This window comes from Streptopelia decaocto (assembly GCF_964273445.1).
Source record: "Streptopelia decaocto genome assembly, chromosome: 1".
NCBI classification, from domain to species: domain Eukaryota; kingdom Metazoa; phylum Chordata; class Aves; order Columbiformes; family Columbidae; genus Streptopelia; species Streptopelia decaocto.
The window spans coordinates 112958681-112980326 of NC_138663.1; the positions used below are offsets into that span (position 1 = coordinate 112958681).

Below are 21646 nucleotides of genomic sequence, written 5' to 3' on the forward strand. Positions count from 1 at the left end.
CAAAGATGGCCTTGTGCCATTCCTGGTCTGCTGGGGTTGCTTAGCTTTCTATGTAAATTGTCCCCGGGCTGCCCTCCTTTGGATTTGTCTACATCCTTCAGCGTTGGCTGCAGCAGCCCCCGAGGGGCTGTTCCCCAGCCAGGAATAACCCAGCAGCCCTCTGGACACCCTTCCCGGCCCTGCATCTCTCCTGCAGACCCGGCACTCAGCCTTGAGCCAAATCCTCCGGCACCGGCGGGGCGGGAGAGGATAAAAAGCACCATAAACCCGTTTTCCTCAGGGATTTGCAGATGGGTCGGGCAAAGGCGCAGCACGGCCTTCGATATGGGAAGAAAGAACACCCCCGGCAGGACGAGCCGGACACCGGCACCGGGCCGGCCTCGCCCACGGCTCCGCTTAGCGCTCTGGAGATCCGGTCAGTCACCCTCATCTCTTCCACAGCCCGGCGGCCACTTGAGAAACGCTCCCTGAGCTCAGGTGGGGCGGCGGCCTCCGGCCCCTGCACCGAGGGGCGCTGAGGGGGCAGCGGCGGCCGCTCCGCCCCGGGGTGGGGGACGCAGCGGCCGCCCTGTGGCAGACCCGTCCTCGGCAGAGCCGAGCCGACCGGCCGGGTTCGCCCCCACCTCCGCTTTCGGCGGTTCGGCAGCGGACGCCTCGCCCGCCGCCCCTCACGCGCACCGGTGGGCGGCTGCGGGGGCGCCCCCTTCCCGCCTCTCCCGCTCCCTCCCGCCTCTCCCGCGCTCCCTCCTCCCGCTCCCTCCGCCCCCTCCCCCGGCAGCTCCCCGCTCGCTCGCTCGCTCCCGCCGCTCCCCGCTGCGCAGAGCGCCGCGCCGGCTCGGGCATGGAGAGCCAGCGCTGCTTCGCCAACCGCTTCGATGACTACCCGGGCAGCCCGGCGGCGGCGCCGGACAGGGAGGCGACGGTGCCGCTGGTGACGGCCACCATCGAGCGGATCCTGCGGGAGCTGCCGCCCCTGGGCGGCCCCCGCGGCTGCCAGGGCGGGCTGTACGGCGGCGTGGCCGGCGTGGCCTACATGCTGTACCACGTCGCGCAGTGCCCGCTGTTCGCGCCGTCGCGGGAGGCCTACCTGCGGGCCGCCCGCCGCGTCGTGGACGCCTGCCTGCGCTACCAGGAGGGCGGCGGCGAGGCCGACGCGGACACCCGCGCCGCCTTCTTGCTGGGCGGCGCAGGGGTGTACGCGGTGGCGGCGCTGGTCTATCGCGCTCTGGGGCTGCCCGACTTCGCCCGGCCGCTGGGCAAGTTCCGCGAGCTGAGCGAGGTCTGCGCCCCGCTCTCCTTCCTCGAGTGCGGCTCCGACGAGCTCTTCGTCGGCCGCGCCGGATACCTGTGCGCCGCCCTGGTGCTGAAGCAGCGGCTAGGCATGGAGGTAAGGGCGGCAGCGGGCGGGGTGGGGGGCGGCGGGTCATCCGCCGGGGGACCGGTACCGCCGTCGGCGCGGCCCCTGGGAGCTGGCAGCGATTCCGCGGGCTGGCACCCCGGGCTGCTGCCGAGGCGGGACAGTGCCCTCGCCTCTGCTCCGCGATGGAGGGGAATGCACCGGCGCCGGGGCTCTCACCAAAAAAAACCCCAAACCCCACAGCCTCCCCTCTCCCCCCCAAAAACAAAACAAAACAAAACCCAACCGGTTCAGGAAGACCCCCGGGAAGGCTTTCTCTAGTAGCTGTTCCTCCGCAGCGCTCCTCTCCTGACATAAAAGATGCGTCTTTTGCAAGCGGGATTGGGGGGCACAGGGCGTGTAGGATGCGGTCCCGCTGCTGGGGCAGAGCCCCGGGAACAGGGTGCTGCATCCCTCACCCGGGCTTGCCTAGAGCATCAGTTCCTGGTAGCCAGGTGGTGAGTTGTTTAACGGGAGCCAGCCTAGGCTATTCAAGAATATTTCCATAAAATGAAGTGGGTAAGAAAGGGAATAAAGTTGGGTAAAACGGAGTAAGGGACCTTATTATTATAAGTGGTGCTGTATTATAATTTGCAAGCAAGGAACCAGATTTTAGAGGCACTTAGTTTTACTAACCCCAGCCCACAAAAGCTGATAGATTTTTGGAAATCTGGTCATGTATTTTGGTGCTTTTCATGAACAAGAGCTGTTTTCTTTTTTGGAAGCATAAAATGTGATTATGGTTTGGTGTGCCATTGGTTTCAGTAGTCGGGACTTTACCCTAGGATATTGTCATTGTCAGTGTTTACATGTCATTCAGAGCTTCCACTGACTACAGCATAATAATTAATGCAATTGATTCAGTTTGTTGTGGTGTTTGTTACTATGTGGTCAGTGCAGGCATTTGTTAGATTTTTGTTCCTGTCCTCTTGTCAAGTCCAATCTATATTTCCTCCGTTAATCACTGATTTGCAAGTTCATATGCTTCTGGCTTTCTTTCCTCCTGGGAGAGGAAGCAACTATTACAAGTAAATAAATGATGTAAAAACAAATGGCTCTGCCCCATCCAATACCAGTCACTGCAATCAGAGTTCAAGGAAATTCATTTAATGGAGGACTCAGGAGACTCCAGGGTATCAAGAGAAGGCAAGAAGAATGTTAAGTCAGTTGAATGTTTTGATTGCCTTGAACGAAAATTTTTACAGCACTAAGCATTTAAACTAGCATACCATACGTGCTGTTTCTTTGTATAGGATTGTCTAACAGTCATAACCAGAAAAATGCTTATGTTATTTGTGACCAAAACATTACCAAACCTTTTGTTCTGACAGCATTTCCTATGCGAGAAAAGTTTTGTAAATGCATCACCATCCTAAGTTCAGTGCTAGCCTGTGGGGAAGGTTCGTCACAGAGCAATAAGCCATCCCCATTAGTTCAGTCTGCACTGGGGGAGTGTGTCTAGTACCCATGTCAGTGCTTGTGATGGTGTCGAAACATACCGGCTGAATGAGGTGGCACCTCAGACTCTACTGCTTCATTTAATTCCTTCATCTGTTTGTCTTGCATCCTTGAGAGCAATCACTGAACAGTTTCAAGAGTAGGTGCAGTCACCACTGACAGGCAGGGGGGAAACTATCCTCTCTGCTTGCTTGCTTGCACAAAATTTATACTTTACACAACTCTAAAGAGTTAAACAGCCCCATAGATGAGCACAGGTATGCACTTATTATGGAATCTATTTAGCAAGTGGGTTAAGTACAATCACAGAAGGGCTTATTTTGCCAATGAAACATATTCTGTGTCCCCTTGCTGATGTTTAATTGGCAAGCTAACATCCTTCCTTAGTATTATTTATTCCGACACCACATTGTAATTTTAAATGTATAGTACAAGAAATAAATCAAAATAATCTAAACTGTTAAGTATTAATAAAACCAACTTTTATTTTTAATTTAATTAAAGAAAAACCTTTTAGTTAAAATATTTTGCTTCTTATTGGAGCAAATGGTAATGATCTCTAGTCTATGTGTATTCGTGCTTGAGCGAAATTTGGATCCATTGATAAATGTTCCCACTCTGATACAGAATTATTTTAATTAGTACATTGCCAGACTAGACCCTGCATCTTTTTACAAATGAAGAAAGGGATGCCCAGAAAGAGTGTGTGTAATTTATTACCCAAGGTCAAACGGTAAGCCAGGTACAGCCCAGAATAGAAGCAATGTCTTGTGATTCGAACCACTGGAAAATGCTACCTCCTGTAATTTGATTGTGCACAGTCTCACATGGCTCATTGCAGCATGTTTTCTTGTTTCCCACTTTTGTTTTTTTGTTTTGTTTTTTTTTTTTTGAGGATGCTGTGCATTTCCAGCACAAAGTGAAATCCATTCCTTAAATTGAAATACAGCTGCTGCTGCCCGTATGGTTATTTTTTCCTCTGAAGAAGTCAAATGGTGACCTACATACAAGAAATTGCTTGCCCTTGAAGAAACGCTCTTTGAGCACATTTTACAATTTGTGGTTTTGGTTTGGTTTTGTCTTCTTCAGGCAGGGAAGGAAGGAAACTGCTTTATTTCAGTAAACCCCGATTTAGCTCAGCTGCTGTGCCCTAATGCTTGAGTTTCTTACTAAAGAGTCTCAGTGTTTGAAAGCTTCACATGTTCTTCAGAAAGTTAATGGACTGTCCTGAAGGATCCAGTCTGTTGAACAATGTTGACCTCATATGAAGAAGGCATTTGCATTCAGCTGGTTTTCAGAGTTTTAGGCTAATGCAGCATTTTCCCCTGGTGAATTAATTTGGAGTTTTTGCATGAGTAAGGATTACTTCAACAGCCAGGGCTTAACAGGATCTGACTTTCATGATGTGCCATGCATTAGGAAATATGTTTGTTTTCATCCTTTCCTTAATTTCCATGGCATTATAGTCAGTGCTTCCCAGGCAGAGATGAGTAAAATATTGTCGTGGCAGAAACAATGTGTTGTTTGTGTAAGGTACAGATAAATAAGGTACCTGTAAGTTAGCTGTCCTTAACTGCTGTTCAGGGGAAATTTTGCTTCTGTTCTGTCTTCTTCAGGTACCTCTTTTTTTCTGATGCTTGTAGTGTCGGTTTACTATGTGTTCTTGTGGAAATCGGTCAGTCCTGTTTTTAATTCTTTTCACTTGGTCTGTATTTGCTTGTGCAAGACACCATTAAAATGGTGGTTCCAGCCCCCTGTTTGGGTGGTATTTTACCCTCTCCTCATTTTTTCTCAGTGATGTTTCTGTTCCATTTCGTGGTTGTTGGAACATACCGTGTCTCGGTAGTTGCACTTCATTCTAGCAATGTAGCTGTCAGATGACAGAGGAGAAGGTACAGAATTTCAGGTGGCTTCTTGCATCACCATCTGTGAAGATGTTACAACCTTTTAGTACAGCCCAGGTTTCCTTATAATAATTGGATGGATCCATGGACTTGACTGACTTGCACAAGCTCTGAGTTGCAGAAGAAAATACAGCATTGGATGACTGTGTACCATGCAGGGGGCAGGACAGTGTTTTGCATGACTGCCTGATGCTGTGGTTTCATTAGAGAATGTGGTTTTTGAAAGACATTGGGAATACCACAAGAGACCCTTGCCTGCAGTTGTAGTGCTGGCAGGCTGGACCCACACACTGTGCCTGCAGCATGTCCAAACCAGTCCCTCAGGGGCTGAGCCCCTGGGGTTACTTGTGAGCCTGCAGAGACTTTGGGCTCTTTCATGCCATTACATGGTGAAGCTTTCTGTCAGACTTTGGGCTCTTTCATGCCATTACATGGTGAAGCTTTCTGTCTCCGTGGCAGAGGGGCATCTCAATTTCCCTTTGCAACAAATGTGATGTCATGATTTGGTGTGTATTTCTGAGGTTGCTCTCCTGTCTCAGGGAGGGCATAATTCTGATGTTATTCTGTTATAGGATGCCCAGAAAGGGCAATGGTCTTCCTAGCAGGACTCCACTGAGTGTCAGGCCCTGCTAAAAACCATGCTTACCCTGGCTGCTGTCTGTCACCAGAGCCTCTTTTCTCTTGTACCTCACAAGATTGCAAATCAGGCATACCAACTTCGCCTGGTACATGGAAAACAGAAACAGCACTGCTCTGTGATTTCTGGGTGCCAGAGCAAGGGAAGTGTGAGGCAGCACCGGCTTTCAAAGGTGGTGGAACATACTGATGTGCAGTGCATGAGACCTGACAGGTCCTGCCAGTGTATTTCTTAATATTCTGCAAGAGAAGATAAAAATGAATGAAATGGTTTTCTTTCAACTCCTTAGACATGTGTAGATGATGTTACTTGTTCCTCAGTCTTCCCTCCACCTAATATTTAAATACTGTTGTAGGTTACTTCACATTTTTGTCTGTTTCGTTTTTTCAATCTCAGAAAAAAAAACAGGAAGCATGAGAGGAAAGAGTTTCCTGAGTCCTGCCTAGAACATATTTCATTTGAGATTTTTTAACGTGGGATATAAGTGTATTTGTGCTGAACATCTTTTTAATGAAAGACACTTGATGGACTGATCTTAGGAAGGCAGGTCTGCAAAATACCCACAGCAGAGATGCACCTCCGAGAGCTGTAGCACAGGCTCCCCATGTCGGGCTTTTAATCTCAGCTACAGCTGAAAGGGAAGGTTGTCCTTTGAGGTGAGATTTCATTCCTTCTCTATGCCTATTAAAGTCATTGCTCTCTGTGGAAGACTTTGCCAGTTTGTCTGAAGTGTTGTAGTGTTTGAAATGTCAAATATCATGGTGCTAGCTGGAGCTGTACTGATTTCATTATTTCATTTTACACAGGCCACTACACAGCCAGGATGTCTTTTTTTTTTTTTTTTTTTTTGCCACGGAGGATTTAAATAAGATACCAGTAAAGATAAAAATGTTGATCCTAGCCTGCCTCTTTTAAATGTACATTCTTTTAGGCATGGTTTCTCAAACTGCACACAGGGGCTAGATTTTGCGTTAATTTGCTTAAATTGATGTATTTCAACTGGGAGTTGACAGTGAGAGTTTTTAAAGTAAAAAGTGAAAGAAAGGGAATTATTTACATCTGGCTTTTTTTAGAAAGCATTCTGAAATAGTTTGGGTCTATAATTCAGCATTTCTCTGTTCCTCTTCAGCAAGGCAACACAAATCTCATTTTAAGCAGCCTTGATAATGGCCACCTGGATTCAGTTCAACACAGTGGACACAATATCCAGTTGTAGGGATAAAGCAGAAAATTTAGGTTTGAAAATGTTGAATTTCATGTGTATTGCTTAACTACCAGTAAAAAGCACTGTAGTACAGAGGTTTTGGTGTGGATCTTCCCAGGACTGGAGGTTTGATTGATGCAAGTTTAGCTATATACATTATATATTCTGTTGCAGAAATATAGATTTCAACAGCTTATAGGTGAAGAGTGCTATTAATCTGCCATCGTCTTCTAAAAAGACAGTTTCATACAAAAGCAGTGTCATATCTCTGTACTGCTTTGTGCTCTTGGAAGAATGTTTGCCTATGCAGCAGCATCTTTTTGCTGAAAAAGCAGCCCAAGCCATAATACTGATGTTATAATATCAGTTTTTAACAAAAAAGGAAATATATTTATCCAGAGGCATCTCTTGTATCCAGAATAGATCTCTACTTTGCCATCCTTCTGCTAACTGCTTTTAATTCACATACTGGAAGTTAACTTTTGAACTTTGTCAATTCAGTCATCTTCCTCATCATCATCATTTGGAGTTTGTCTGTACTGCTCCTTCGCCTGCTGGGAGCAGAGGTGTGGAATGCCAAGTGTCTTTGCACTCTCCATGTGTCAAAGAACTTTGTTACAATACTGTGGTTCTACAGACAGCTATATTGAGATATATGTTTTCCTCCATGACAAAGGCTAATAGTGATTTTTTTGGCATGGTTGTCACAAAGGACAAAAAGCCACAGTTAATGCTGGATGACATACAGGAAGAACAATTGCATGTGTAGCACATGCATATATGGTGGAGTGTGTGAAGGCAGGGAAAAAGGCAGGCATGGGGAAAAAAAGATGTTCCACAGTGGCTGAACAGAGAGGAGAAAAAAGGAGCCAATAAAAAAGATGATAAAAAAGCAAAAGAATAAGTTACTGGCAAAATGTAAAAGTGGAAGGATGCAGAGGCGTAGCAGAATTAAAAGATGAAGGGGAAAAGGAAAGAAACAGACCCTGGAGCAGGGGAAATTTAAAACTAGAATCAGGTTCTCTGGCAAACTGGTGTGTGTATTTGGTGGCTAATGTACTCAATTTAGAAGATAAAGGTTCAACAGAAGAGTAGAGACAAGGAGAAAACAGGTTAAGGAGCAGACAGAGGAGTGAACTACATTCTGTTGAAGAAAATTACAAGTTTTGCTTGGTTTTTGTTTGTCACTCTTCTGTCACCATATTCTATTTGCATAGGATCATACACTTACAAAAATAGCTGTCATCACATTCAGTGCTTGCAAATTCAGAGCACAACATTATGTCTCATATTGCATATTTTCTTCCTCTAAGAAATAACTGAGATAACTACTTGATGTCTGGAAAGAAATATGGGCATTTTCATGAACATTGCTGTACTACTTCTGACACTGCCATTTTCCTTTTACATGCATATAATACTATAAATTAATATATAAACTAAACGGTAATGCCATTAGTAAACCTTACTTTGGCACCAGGCTAAATAAGCGGAAATTTGTAAGACTGAGCTGCTCCTGGGAGAAGGAAAAGAGCACAAGGCTAGCAGCAATAACCAGTGAAAGCAGCAATAACCAGTGAAAGTGTAACATCCTCAGCACATTACAGCACTGAAATGGAGGGATAAAATTAAACTGTAAGTTTCTCTGTAGCCATTTAATGCACGTTGTTATAACATTAGACTTGTACATAAATCATAGCACAGTTATGCACCGCAACTAGCAGCGCCTATATACAGAAACTCTTCTTTCCTCTCTCCTCTATTAAATCAATAGACCCTACTTCTCTCTGTTAATTCAGCCAGACCATCTTAATCAACCACCACCCTATTGACAGGCTGTAAACTGCTGCCTCCAGCCTGACCTCCAAGTGGTATAGAAGCCCTGTAGGATCTGGGGGGCAATTAAAATGGGCAAGATCTGTGGTCCTGCTCTGCTGCAAGAGCATCCTGTCCCAGCGCAGTGCAGTGTAAGGTGTTTGCTGTCAATAGGGGTTTGGTTTGTCAGCCATCTTGCCTATTCCACTCCCTTTTAAAAAAAAAAAAATCTGAATTCAATATATGCAATCAGGTCACCATTTTTGATAAGACAGTCTGTCAAAATGCCTCTGTGTCTGTCATGCAATTCTTTGACCACTGACAAGCATGAGATTAAGCACCGAGTGATGTTGTGTAACCTTACGTCCACTCCATTACAACAAAGCTCAATGAAAATACCCTGTCAAAACCAATTATTTCTTATCTATGTTGTAGGATTATTTTCAAGTGATAGTGAGCTGGTTAATTTTTCTAGGAATAGCAAGGCGAAGTAATGGAAATAGCTATTTCATTTCAGGCAAACATGATCAAGAAGTGTCGTAATAGCAGTCCAAGCTGTTGCTGAGTCTTCTGGTCTTTCTCAGATGGGTATATTTTGATGCCTGAGAGCAGAACTGTAACTCTATTTTTGCAGCAGATCAGCATTCCTGAATTCCTCATTTTAATGCCTTAATATTTCTTGTTGAAGAGCAGTGGATTGTGAGCAAGATGGAATGGATGTCAGAGAGCACTTAATCACCCAGGGGAAGAAAATGTGACAGATGTGACACCTTCTAGATGCCCAAGGTGTTCGGTTATTTTGCATCACTGAAGTTTTGCTTCACAGAATACTTCTGTTCCCTCATTGGTACAATGTTAACATGACTGAGGATTATAAATTGGGGATGTGCTGGTCAAATTTAGATTTCAGTGTCAAGGAAATGGAAGCTGCTCTTCAAAGAGTGTGGGCCCAGGGCTTAGAAGCAGCACAGGAAAAAGTAGCTCTCAGCCAGTGGGTCGGTGCAGAATTGGAAAATGGTGAGTATTGCGAATACTGGCAGTGTTGTGCAGTTTGTCTACTCGGTCCTGACAATCAAAGGATATCCCTACTAGAATCAAAGAACTGGTAGGGACCTTGAGAGGTCTGCCTTGGCTGTCTGAGACACTGTTTTGTTAGCTTCCCTATTAGAAAGGCTAACCTAAAGACTAACCTGAATCTTGCTGTAATTTAAGCTTGACATTTCTTGTCCTGTCCATTGAGAAATAGTGAGAAATTCTGTTCCTCTTTACAGAAGCTCTTTATATATTTGAAGACTGCTATAATTTCTACCCTTAATCTTCTCTAAGCAAACAATCCTAATCTTTCCAGTCTTCCCACATGTCATATTTTCTACACCTCTCGTCATTCCCATCACATTCTGCCAGAGTCCCTCCAGCCTCTCCTGAAGAGTGCCAGAAGCTGGACACATGGTTCTGGCACAGGCCTTTTCTAACTGAGTCGAGAGACAATTTTGTGTTTCTTCCAGGTCCAGTTTCTATTTATACAGCTTGCTAAGGTGTTTGTATCTCACACTAGCGTGACACTGACTCATATCCAGCTCCTGATCAGCTGTTATCCAGCCGTCTTTTAATGGGCTGCTGCTACATGGTATTCATTAGGAAAGGCTTCTGAACAAGTGAAGTAGGTAGGGGTCATGTAAAGCCAAGGAAGTATTGAACTGCAAAAGCTGTGCTGTGATATGCAAAATGAGAAGCTTTAACTTCATTCCTTTGTAAACCTAACTCCTGATCTCTATCACAGAATCACAGAATGTTAGGGATTGGAAGGGACCTCGAAAGATCATCTAGTCCAATCCCCCTGCCAGAGAAGGAACACCTAGGTGAGGTTGCCATCCGTGAAATGGCTAATGTTATACTTAATAGTTTTAGTTTTCTAAGGGTAAGCCAGCAATTAATTAGTCGAAATTACAGTTATAATAGCAATGAACCCCAAGATACACATTCCACATGTAGCTGTTTAAATTTGAACAGACATAAGTTGATCAGATATGAACTTGGGGAAGATTCTTAGTAGTAGAACAGCAAAGCAAACTCCTTCAGGCTCTTTAAATAAATATTGATTTGTTTGTTCTTGGTCTCGCAGAGCTGAATCAATCATGAGCTTTCTTATGCCAGGCTGCTATTTTCCTACATACGCATTTTTTATTACGCCAGCAAAAATATCTGGCAATAATGCTTATACAACTGCTCCATATCCAGAAGACAAAACTGAGACAGAGTTATAGTGGGAACGCATTTTTCCTATTTTGATTTTGTTATCTAAGCACTGTGGGACTGCTAGCTTATTTTGGTAAAATAAATATTGTGAGGTAAATTTTTAAAAAACCACGCAGGTAAGCTGAGTCAAACTCAGAGTTGAATATGAATATCTCTAGAGGAGTGAAACCCACACCATCTGGCTGAACAGCGTATTGACATACTCAGTTACATTTGGGTTTGGCTTGGTCAGAGTCATGGAATGGCCAAGGCTGGATGGTACTTCTGGACCCCTGCTCAGAGCAGGGCTGGCAAGAGCAGGTTGCTTGAGGCTGTGTCCACTTGATTTTGATTATCTTGATCCACTCTGTGAACTCCCTGGGCAACCTGTTCCTGTCTTCTGCCACTCTGACAGTAAAAAAAACATTATACTTAAGTGTAATTTTCTGTCACTAGCACTGCTGAGAAGAGCCTCGTTCTTTCTTTTATACTTCCTCCCATCAGGTGTCAATATACATTGATAAAATCTCCCCTGAGCCTTCTCTTCTCCAGGCTGAACAACCCCTGTGTTAGTACATGGAAAGGACCCATGGAAAGCCAGAAAAATCAAATGAGATTCCCATAAATTGCAGTAATTCCTGTTCCATCTGCCTCTTTACCCACAAGCAGGCTCACAATGCTATTTCACCTCCTCAGACATCCCCTGATACCTTGGAAAGGCAGAGGGTTGCAGGTTTTTCTCCTGCAGTTGCCAACAGGGAAGAGCCTGAAGTCTAAATGGTCGAAAGGAGACATGCTCTACCGCAAAGCCTGAAACACCGGTTGCATCCCTCCTTGTCAATCTTTGCTGTGTCAGGGAAGGGCAAAATCTTCCCTCAGGAGCTAAGTATTAAGGTTGACAAAATTGTTCCTGGCTCTTGCAGGTAGTTGGAAGGTTCTCAATCTGAAGATCTTTAATGTAAAGATTTTTTTTAAAAAAAACAAAGCAGTCTTAGAGCATGCTGCAGCCTAGTGCCTTCTCAGTGCCTTGAGCTGAGAGTGTCTGTTAGTGACAATGTCTGGGTGATCCTTAGAGGTCAGCCATACCCCACAGTTAAAAGAAGACAAGAAATACCCTAAAAGTACCTGTCCCCCTGAGCTATGGGAAGATTATTTCCTAAGCACCCACAAAAATCAAACCACACAGATTGCTGTTTGCCAGTGGAGGAGGGGAGTTCACTGTCACATATCACGTGTGAGGAGCCAAGGACGCATTGGGGGATAGAAGGCAAAACCCATTCTGTAAGCTGATTTACCCAGTGTGGGTGATAAAACATTGTCCCTGCTGTCTGCAGATAGCCAGGACACCCCTCAGGCACATGGCCTATGAGGGAGGTTCTTTTCTGTTGTGGTTGGCTGGTTTGTTTTTGTTTCGTTGGTTTTGTAGGGGTTTTTTGTTTGTTTTGTTGTTGTTTGTTTGTTTTGGTTTTGTGTGTGTGGTTTTTTTTCTTTTATGAGATCTTTTTCAAATTTTGCAAGACAGGCATCAGAGGACTTCTGTGTCTTCTGGGCTGTTGCAGTGAAGCTGCTTTACTCCAAGGGCATCAGAATATTAAGCACAAAGAACAGGTAAGAAAGGCATCTGGCAAATAACTTTAAATACATGCTTAACAAGTGTACTTGGAAAACACATGTTGTCATCCATAGGTCCAGAAGTAGCTGGCCGGGCCCTCCTGTCTCATTTTGCACAGTTCCTTCTGTATGGCTGCTGAGAATACTCATGTAAAATGACAAATCCAGTGAAAGAGAAGCATGGCATTGAGTGCTCCCAGGGCGGCCACACGACAGCGTAATCTGTGGCATGAGTTAATAGTAACTCACGTTAGTTAATTATAGAGCACTTTGAAATCTTCAAATGCAAGGTAAAGGCTAAGTGCAGTGAATGTTTGTTTATTATTGCTGGTGATGGTGGTAGGATTTGTCTCATGGCTCCTACCGCTCTTCCTGCTTTCTGTGTGGGGTTTGAACTCTCATAATCTGAACTGCGCCTTCTAGCACAGCAGTCTCTTTTTCCCAGAGCATGCTTGGTTTATACACAGTCACAACTGAGAATAAGTAGTGCAAAGGGAAGATTGATAACACTTTCCTAATTTTATTGTAGTAAGAAATGGCAATCTTTTAACCAGGAGAAGAGTACAGATGGTAATCCCATTCATTGCTTACCAAGTAAAGTACATTTTAAAGAGCACAGTATCCCACACTTCCTCAGATTAATCTCATGACTCTTACTCTGCCCTTGAAAAGTGGCAGTATTGAATTCTAAGTGACTCTCTGTATATGACTTGAATTGTATTTGGAGTTGTGGGCGTATTTCCAGGTAATGCTAATGGCACTGTTTGCTACTGGAAACTCTTTTGTTACTGTCTTTTGCTTCAGAACTGTCTTTGTCGGTGTGCCTGGTAGGGTCTTGGAGTCACATACAGATCACCAGGATTTTTACTACATCAGGCTGCTACCACAGTCTAAGAGTAGGGTAAAATTCAGGTGATTCAGAGGACTCGATCACCTTCATCTGGTTTTCCTGCATTACATTGTCAGCATTCTTCTTGTAGCTTAAGTTGATATTTCATTCAGTGGCTTATTGGCATGGCACAAATTGCAGATCATCACACAGGTAAAAGCGGCATGATGCCAGCATGGAGTTCTCTAGAATTACCTTTGCTTGAAAGCAATGCTGGTGCTAATTTGAAGTGACTAATTGATGCTTCTGTTAGCCTGTGAATGATGCTGTTTTGTTGTTTACCTCATTTAACTAATTTTGCAGATAGCCACATTGTTCCTCAGCAGCAAATACTTAGACATATTTCTAGATGTCACATGCCTCCTAAATATCTGCATAATAGAATGAAACAGATAAAGCAGCATGACTTAGAAGAATAAAGAAGTCTTGCGAGGCAAACAAGATCACTTGTTGTAAATAACAGAATTATAAAATTAGTGGCTGATGAAAGAGCAGTAGCCAATACCCTGTTCACATTTGAATAGGGCTTTTGATGCAAAGATAATCTTCCTTGAAAACGTAATTCATGCTGGCTTGGATGGGGACATTGTGGATTTGAAATTGGCTGAAAGACCACAAGCAAAGCTAATCGTAACTACTAATAAAGGACTGATGTAGGAACCAGCCTTATTTATTATCTTCGTTAATGATCCAGAAGAGGCAGCTCACTGGATGAGAATCACTTTGGCTTTTAAACTGAGACAAGTGCCAAATACCATATGCAGGCAGAGGGAAAGTATGAAAACAACTCAGGAGATTAAAAAATGAGCTGAAATAATGTTTATTTTTAGCAGTACAAGCACACGTATCCAGGAAGAATTATCTCTAACACTTATCCTCTATGCTAGGAAGAAAACGAGATTCAACTAAGCTGAACATGACAGGGCTTGAGTTACTTGTGTGTGTAGTTCACATGAGTGTTAGTGTGTTATCTGCAGATGTGCTGCATTATTGCTTGTACATCTGAATGTAACATGATAGTACATCAGAGTTCTATGCTTATTCTAATATAAATTAGTGTTACATTTCTTTGTATTTATTCTGCGTGAGAACGAACAGCTAATGTAAATGAAAAGTCATAACCAGCCCTGACAGAGGTTAACACAACATGGAATGAAGGAGGTCAGTGGAATTTTGAACTGCCTACGCAGTAGAGACATTATGGATTCACTCTCCATAATTCTTCAGGCCTTCCCATTGCCTAAAACCCACTCTGTATGCCAAGACCTGAAAGTTTTGTAGTCAAAGTTTTCCCCTGCTTCTGACTAAGGCTGGGTGTGCCTAAGTGTCCAAGTCATCTAGTTTGTGCCGTTGAGTCTTCTGGGCATCTTTTGATAGGCATGCAGATCCTGAGAGTGCTGTGTTGTGGGGCATATAAGCCACATCAGAATTCGTAAGTCAGCGGCTACATCACTTACAATCCACAGAGCTCTGGTGCAGATTTATAGAGCTCACTTTTCTCCAGGGCATTTATGCAATTCTTTCCCGTTGCCCTCCCACAGCAGCAGCACTTTGCACTCAAGCTCACCTGCTGTGACTCTTCTCTGCCTTCTCCAAAGGAGGTTGTAAAGCTGCAGCTGGGGAGCACATCCCACTGTCCCACCATCCCAGTGTCCCACCCGTCCTGTCTAGCTCCTCTCTCCCTCTTGCAGTCTCTCCCAGTTTGCTGGAGGTGCTTTTCCCACACAGCCCCAGGCAGGGTCTGGCCTGCTGTGGAGTAAAAGTGAACTGAGCATCGTGTCTTTTCCCACTAGCAAGGGCAGGATGTGTTTATCTCTCATCAGCCTTACAGGTTTTAAGACCAAATTGGGCTCTGAGCAAATTACAGTCGCAGTAGGGGTCATAGTCTCTTCCTTTTTTTAGCAATAACCTTGAGATTTCATCACTAACCTGGTAATTCAAATTCACATCTCTTCTTTTTTCCACCACAGTGCAAGAGTTGAAGCTGGTGCCTCTAAGCTGAATGTGCTGATGGGTAGAGCAAGTCTCTCCTATTGCAGCACTGTTTGAAATTACTTCTATAAAATACCCAAGTGTTTTTCAGAGCAGGGTGTGCAGGGAAGTGCCCCAAAGTCACTCTGTTTCTTTGTCATCCAATGTGTAAGCATGGAAAGAAGCTGTTCCTGCATGGCAGAGACACACTAATTGTAGAACAGATTTGAGTAACAGTTTTCAAATTGTGTTACACACAGCACAACATGGAGGTTGTCCAGACAATTGAATGCTTCCACTTGCTTGTGGTAAGGAGCACAGGGGTACACAAACAAATTTTTCTTCTTCAGGATTAGTTTCCAATCCTCCACCTGGTTTAATATCTTGTACCATTACTAGATGACTCAGAGTAGCTGCACGAATGTCTGCGGAAGGTAATTTTGAAATGTGTTGTCTGTAATGTGCTTAACCTGCACTTCTTAAGGACTGATTTTATGCCCTGGAGCACAAGGGTTTACCTTTCTTTCAGAACTGTTGAGCTGAGCTCTAGGAATTGATTTTATGAGTTGGCCGTGCAACATCTGTCAGGAATAAATGTTTGTACATTGTAATATTTGATGAGTTAAAAGGTGATAAAATATTTATTTAGACAACACAGGCTCTGAAGAATTGAAATTTAATTCAGTTGGAGTGTTGGGGAACTTCTTGCAGTTAACTCAGAAATCTTTTTTACAAAATGTCACCTTAATTATAGAGAGGTTTGTTAAAATTCCACAATGCAATTGTTCATCAGATAAATTTTGCAGAAATATATTCCCTAGCTTACTTGAGTCTTGGGTGAGCAGAGAGATATTTTGTCTTTAAACTTGCTGCTTTTCACAAGCTATCATTTTGTTCTTGTATTACAAAATAAAATAACTTTTTCTGTTCTTTATCACATTAATTATCTTCTGCCAGAACATAAACGTTGCAGTCTTTAGCTTCACTTTCTAGGGTAATCTCTCACTTGTCTGTAAAATATCTGTTTCTGCTTGATTTTTTTATTTTACTGTATTTTGATGATGGGAGAACAGACCTGGAGAAACATCACAAGAAAGAACAAAGCAATGACTGCAAAAGTAGCTTTTTAATAACCATTTCAGTATTATTCTCATGCATCCTAACACTTCTTGTTTGCTTTGTACAGTGCTGCAGTGCACTAAGCGGTGATTTTCCCTGAGCTGTTCGCAGCACTATGAGAATTTTCCCACAGAGTTTAGGTCCTTCTCTTCCATGAGAGTAAGATTGTACTGAACTGTTACAACTGTGCACATATTATACAGCTACTATCAGGGCATTCTGTGCATCCCTATTTAGCATCCTAATGCGTAAAAACAAGCTTTTATTGGTTGTAAATGGGAAGAGAAAAGCAAAACACCAAAAGCATTGCACTTGGGAGCCTCCAGCTGGCAGCAACTGTGTTCTCTTTCTTGAACCTTAATTTGAAACAGATGAAAAAAAAATATTAATTTGATTTTCTCTTCTTCTGGAGTCCATCTCTGCAAGTTTAGCATAGTAACAAACTACAAAGTCTCCTATGGATAGTTTTACAAATGCTGCTTTCTGCAGCAGAATTCATTAGCAATCAGTACATTTGGTTCTGAGTTGGGAACAAAATGGTAGGGTTTTGGGTAGAAGAGCATGAAATGGATGCTCTGCCTTGGCCTCTCCTCTCAGCCTCTCTCCTCCCTCATAATTTGTTTGTTTGTTTCTGACACTTCTGCCATGAAGCTTTGAGGAGGTATATCTGTTCTCTTACTGAGTTTGCTAAGCCTGAATGAAGTGTGTTCACTTGTCTAGGGGGAGGATGTCTGAACACTTGCAAAACCGTAAAGGCACTAGATGTATACTGGGAATTGTTGTATGAGGAAGATGAGAGCTCTGGATGATGAAGGAAAATGAGGAATTCAGTGTCTTTAACATGAGGAGGAAAACAAACATCAGGCTGCTTAATAACGTACAGAATGAAATCTCTCTTCCTGTGTTTCATATGTACCCAGCATACTTTGTGTGTTGCAGCCATGTGAACAATGTTAAGCAAAACTCTGAGATAGCCGAAACAAGGAGGAACAAAGAAGTGATGATACCCAGCAAACCACTTCATATATATTTGAGTAAATGGATGTGCAATTGCTTACATTGTCATATTTGATTAGTTGAAAAGTGTTTAAACAGTTTTGACAGGCGTACTCCAGGCCCAAACGTGTAGTCCTTACAGCAAAATTTCCCCCTGGAAAACCGGAAATTTGACCCGTGTCCTGCAGTCACAGCTGCATCTGTGAATCATGACCTGGCATAACAGCTTGAAAGGCAAATGAATTTCTGTTAATCTGAAAGTTGAGCAAGATCTCATAGTTCTGTCCAGTACATTTTTATGCTGGGTATATAAACTGCAATCTTTCTTTTTTTTGCTATGTTTTTAGTTCCTCAAACAATGTATTTGCAGTAGCAAAGCTTTGCAGCAAGAATGTAAAGCTCTGCCTCTACACAAAATATGAACCATTATTTGGAATTCTAGCTGCAGGGGCGTGGTGACTCATACCATGACTGAAATTTTTAATCCGCTTTCATTTAGATGTGCAAGATGGTATATTGTCCAGTTCATCACAGGAAAAAAATCTCCTTGAGAATATTTGTTGACATGAAACAAAACTATTCTAGGAGTTACAGGGAGAACTACTGCTTATAAATGCACTTTTATTCAATAGAGGCATAAAGTGCACGACCTCTAATTGATGAAAATATTATGAAAAACACACCAAATATTTTTACTGCATATTATTCACGCACTCCACATTGGTGTAGAGCAATGAACAAGAATGTATCCGCTAGTCACTTCCCTCCAAACTGACTAAAATGAGAGTACGATCAATCCTTGAAGAGTTAGATGTTTGCTCAGCTGTGTCTATTACGTTTATCTGCTCAGCTTCTGCAAGCAAAGTCAGCGTTTTGCTCTGTCAACTAATCCATGTTTCCGTAGTCTCAACCTTTAAAGACTGCTAGCTCAGACAAAATTATTATCGCTCTCAACAGACTGTGAGCCAGCCCCATGTTGTTATTGGCAAGACATGGAATAACAAGAATTTACAAGAATAATTACATGGCATAGATACCCTAGTTTTTTGACCTGATTACCAAGTGAATTATTGGACCCCATTCCTGGGGATCATGAAATTGCTCCATTTTTATATCTATGTTCAACATCATGCCAGTTGTTAAAACTTCCAGCATTTCTTACAGAATACTTGCCAGAGGTAACACCCCACCAAGTCAAGACCCATTGAGGTCAACGTGGACTTTGATATTAAAAGCCATATAAATGATCTAATAGGTGAAATGACATTGACGAATTGAAAAAAAAATAAATACTGCATAGGACTGAAAAGGTTTTTTTTTCTTTTTCCATCACTCTGAGTGATTAAGATGACAGTATTACTTAAGATGAATTGAGCTATGAACATCCTTAGAGATATGGCCAAGGAGCTAGCAATCATTCTTTATCTATGTCCTGTACATTTAAAAAAATTGTATTATGTAGGTGTTTTCAATGCAATCTTTTTGTTTTATTAATCTTTTTGTTTGTGATCTCACATTGAACAACATAATTACTGTTGTTGAAACAAGTGAAGCTTTAATGTTATATACAATTGCAGCATGACAATAGTACTTAGGATCAGCTGGGAATTGATAAAAGATTGTGTGACCATACAGGTTTTGTGCAGTAATTTGGTCAGAGAGATGCCTCAGCAAAGGGTGCAGTTGAAAAACATGTAATCATCCGAGTACACTGTATGCAAACTGCTGTTTTCTCCAGGCCAGTGCCACACTGAATTTGGATGTAGACCGTTCTCTTCAGACACAGCTAGTTACCATCGCCTGCAGGGCCCAGGAGCTCTTCCAGCCTTTTATTTGTCTCTGCCTCCCTCTTCACGCCCTTCCCCTCTCTCCCAGGGCCAGTTACACCAGCCTTGTTTTGTGGCACCTCTTGCCCTGTAGCGCCCAGCTGGCCCTTCCCAGCCCAGAGAGGAACACAAGGAAGCAGCCGCCACCCAGCATGTGGCCTCTACCAGGGGGAGATCACTACAGCAGTCAGGTTTTGTTAAGTCAGGTGTATGAAGTGGTACAAAGTTCTCTTGTCCCTTTACCTTAACCAAATATCAGTTTGGACAAACTCTACAGGTGTTACCAGTTTTCCATGGAAAACAAGACTAAGTTTCTCAGAACTTGAATTTTGGAGATAATCAGAGATGTCCTCATTTTGGGTTGAACTAGAAGATCTCCAGATGTCCCTTCCAATCCTAACCATTCTGTGATTCTGTGTTTTTCTTAGCCCTCACAACAGTGCTTTCTGGTGCCTGGTTTCATTCCATATTTAGTGGCACCTTCAAAATTAACTATGTCTTCATGAATTTGGCAGCAGTAGAATTCATAATCTTTAGAGGTCCTAGCATGAACGTTTCTCTTTGCTCATTGTACTCCTCAGAAGTAAAACACATTACATTTCATTGGATCAGTGGCCTGTCAGATGCTGAGTTCTCTTCTTTCCAGATGCAGTAAAGGAATGAAGGAATGGAAGTGTCCAGTTCTTCAGGAGACTTTGAGGACATCTTAAAATATGACTTAATGACTTTCTTTAGTTTCAAAATACAGTTGCCCTTGTGATTTGTAGAACTCTAAGCCTAGGTCAGCTTCCCTGTGAAAAATATTAGCTGTTACTGACTGACTCAAGAGCAAGTTCTGCCCATCTCATGTTGACCTGCAGGTGTGAACAGACACTGACAAATTCATTTTTCCAAGGAGCAGTCTGCCTAAGTTTCTGGTAGCAAATGGTGGTGCCCAATTAAACTGAACTTGCATCATTTTCGAGTTCAACCTAAAGGCACTGCCATGGTTACTGTAATGTTTGGGGAGGGTCTCTCAACCATGTTACAAAGTTTTAATCTTTTGCAAAGGCTGTTTCATGAATCCTGTTTCCTGCTCCTCTAGAGCTGGAGGAATGGATAGGACTTCTTATGCCTCTGTGTAGCTTGCATGCATCAACCAGTTCAAGCAGCGTGGCAGCTTTGCTACAACAAGAAATGTCTGTGGAACAGATGAAGGCATGGACTCACTTCCAGTGAACCAGCAGACCCGCTGTTAAGGGGAAGTAAGCTGATCCAAAATACACGGACAGAGCAGATGTTCATTGCTTACTAGTGTAAAAAGTGGGATGGGATCCTGGGGCAGCACAGCTACAACACGCAGGGCTGCCTATTACTTAAACTAAAGTGCAAGGTGCCCAGCTTTGAAGATGTTTATCATCATAACACAGAATTGTCAGAGACACGTATCTAGAGAGCAGACAAATAGATCTCCCGTAAGGAAATTGCAGCTCCGCGCTGCAGTTTTGGCATATGCTAAGTACAGGACTTGGGTACTGATGTGCTTTCTGACTGAGACTAAACAGAGTCAAAGGATTTCCCATGGATGAAGAGGTTTTTACATGAATAATCTTCCTCCTGTCTGTGCAGGGAGCATAGATGGAAGGAAAGCAGTATCTGTGCAGCACTAATCTGACTCATTTGCAGCTGTCATAAATTGCTTTGGAGGCTGGTGGAGGTGGTTTGACACACAGGAGCTCCAAACAGGGGTTTGGATTGCAGACAGGTGATTACAGATACATGCGTTTTGGCCAGTTCCCAAGATCCGTGCCCCCAAAATGGCTCACCTGTGCATTATGAAGCTGGCGAATAATAATAATAAAGGAGAAAAGAAGAATATTAGTTGTTTGTGGAAGAAAGTTGGAGTAGAATTCTATAATGTAGAAAAAAGCCTCTCCAAGCAGCGCCAGGTTTGTTTCTCAGTTAATTTGCAATTCTTATATTTTTATTGTTTTTTAAACAGGCTTTTCAATTCCTGCTCTCAAATTCAGGTGTAATTCTAGGGAGAAGTGCTTGAAATTAAATTGTTGACTCTCTGTGCTCTGTGGTAGCACTAACCCTCTACTAGGCAGAAGAGAACATGCAGCTGGGGTGCAGACAGCTGCCATTTGAAAGCCTTAACACAGGAGTGCATCCCAGGGTACCTCACTTCTTCCATGATGGGACTTGGCCTCCTGAGCAATTCCCTGCTATTTTTGCTGTTGACCAGTTACCTTGGGCTGAACAGCAACCCAGCTCTCAATAGGCAGACTGATACCTCCTCAGTCGTGTTGGTTATCTGAACTGCTCTTACATCTGTTCCTTGACATCCTTCATGCCTCAGTTCCCCAGCAGCAGAGAGCAGGCGGGTTGTGCTTCCCTGTTTCTTCAAGGGAGTGACAGGGACCACTGGTTTCCTTCCCAAGGCCTAGGAGAGCCAATATATTAGAACTAAGTAGCTGTGTCCCTGGTGCAGCTGCATGAAAGATGTTGGGGCCTGAGTGTAACCGGAGAAACTCATGTTTTCCCTCTCTCTTCATTGACACAGTATAGCATGAGCTTGAAGACAGGCTAATTCCTGTTTTTCA

General features: G+C 43.3%; 1 protein-coding gene across 1 annotated transcript in view; it reads left to right on the forward strand.

Moving 5' to 3' along the window:
• Positions 1 to 841: 841 nt before the first annotated feature.
• The window catches only part of LANCL3 (LanC like family member 3), a gene marked incomplete at its 5' end in the record, with an annotated part of 33597 nt that continues 12792 nt past the window's right edge, over positions 842 to 21646 (forward strand). Inside the window, one exon of the mRNA XM_082070747.1 lies at positions 842 to 1387. Within this exon, the coding sequence (XP_081926873.1) occupies positions 842 to 1387 (546 nt within the window). The remainder of the gene's footprint in view (positions 1388 to 21646) is intronic.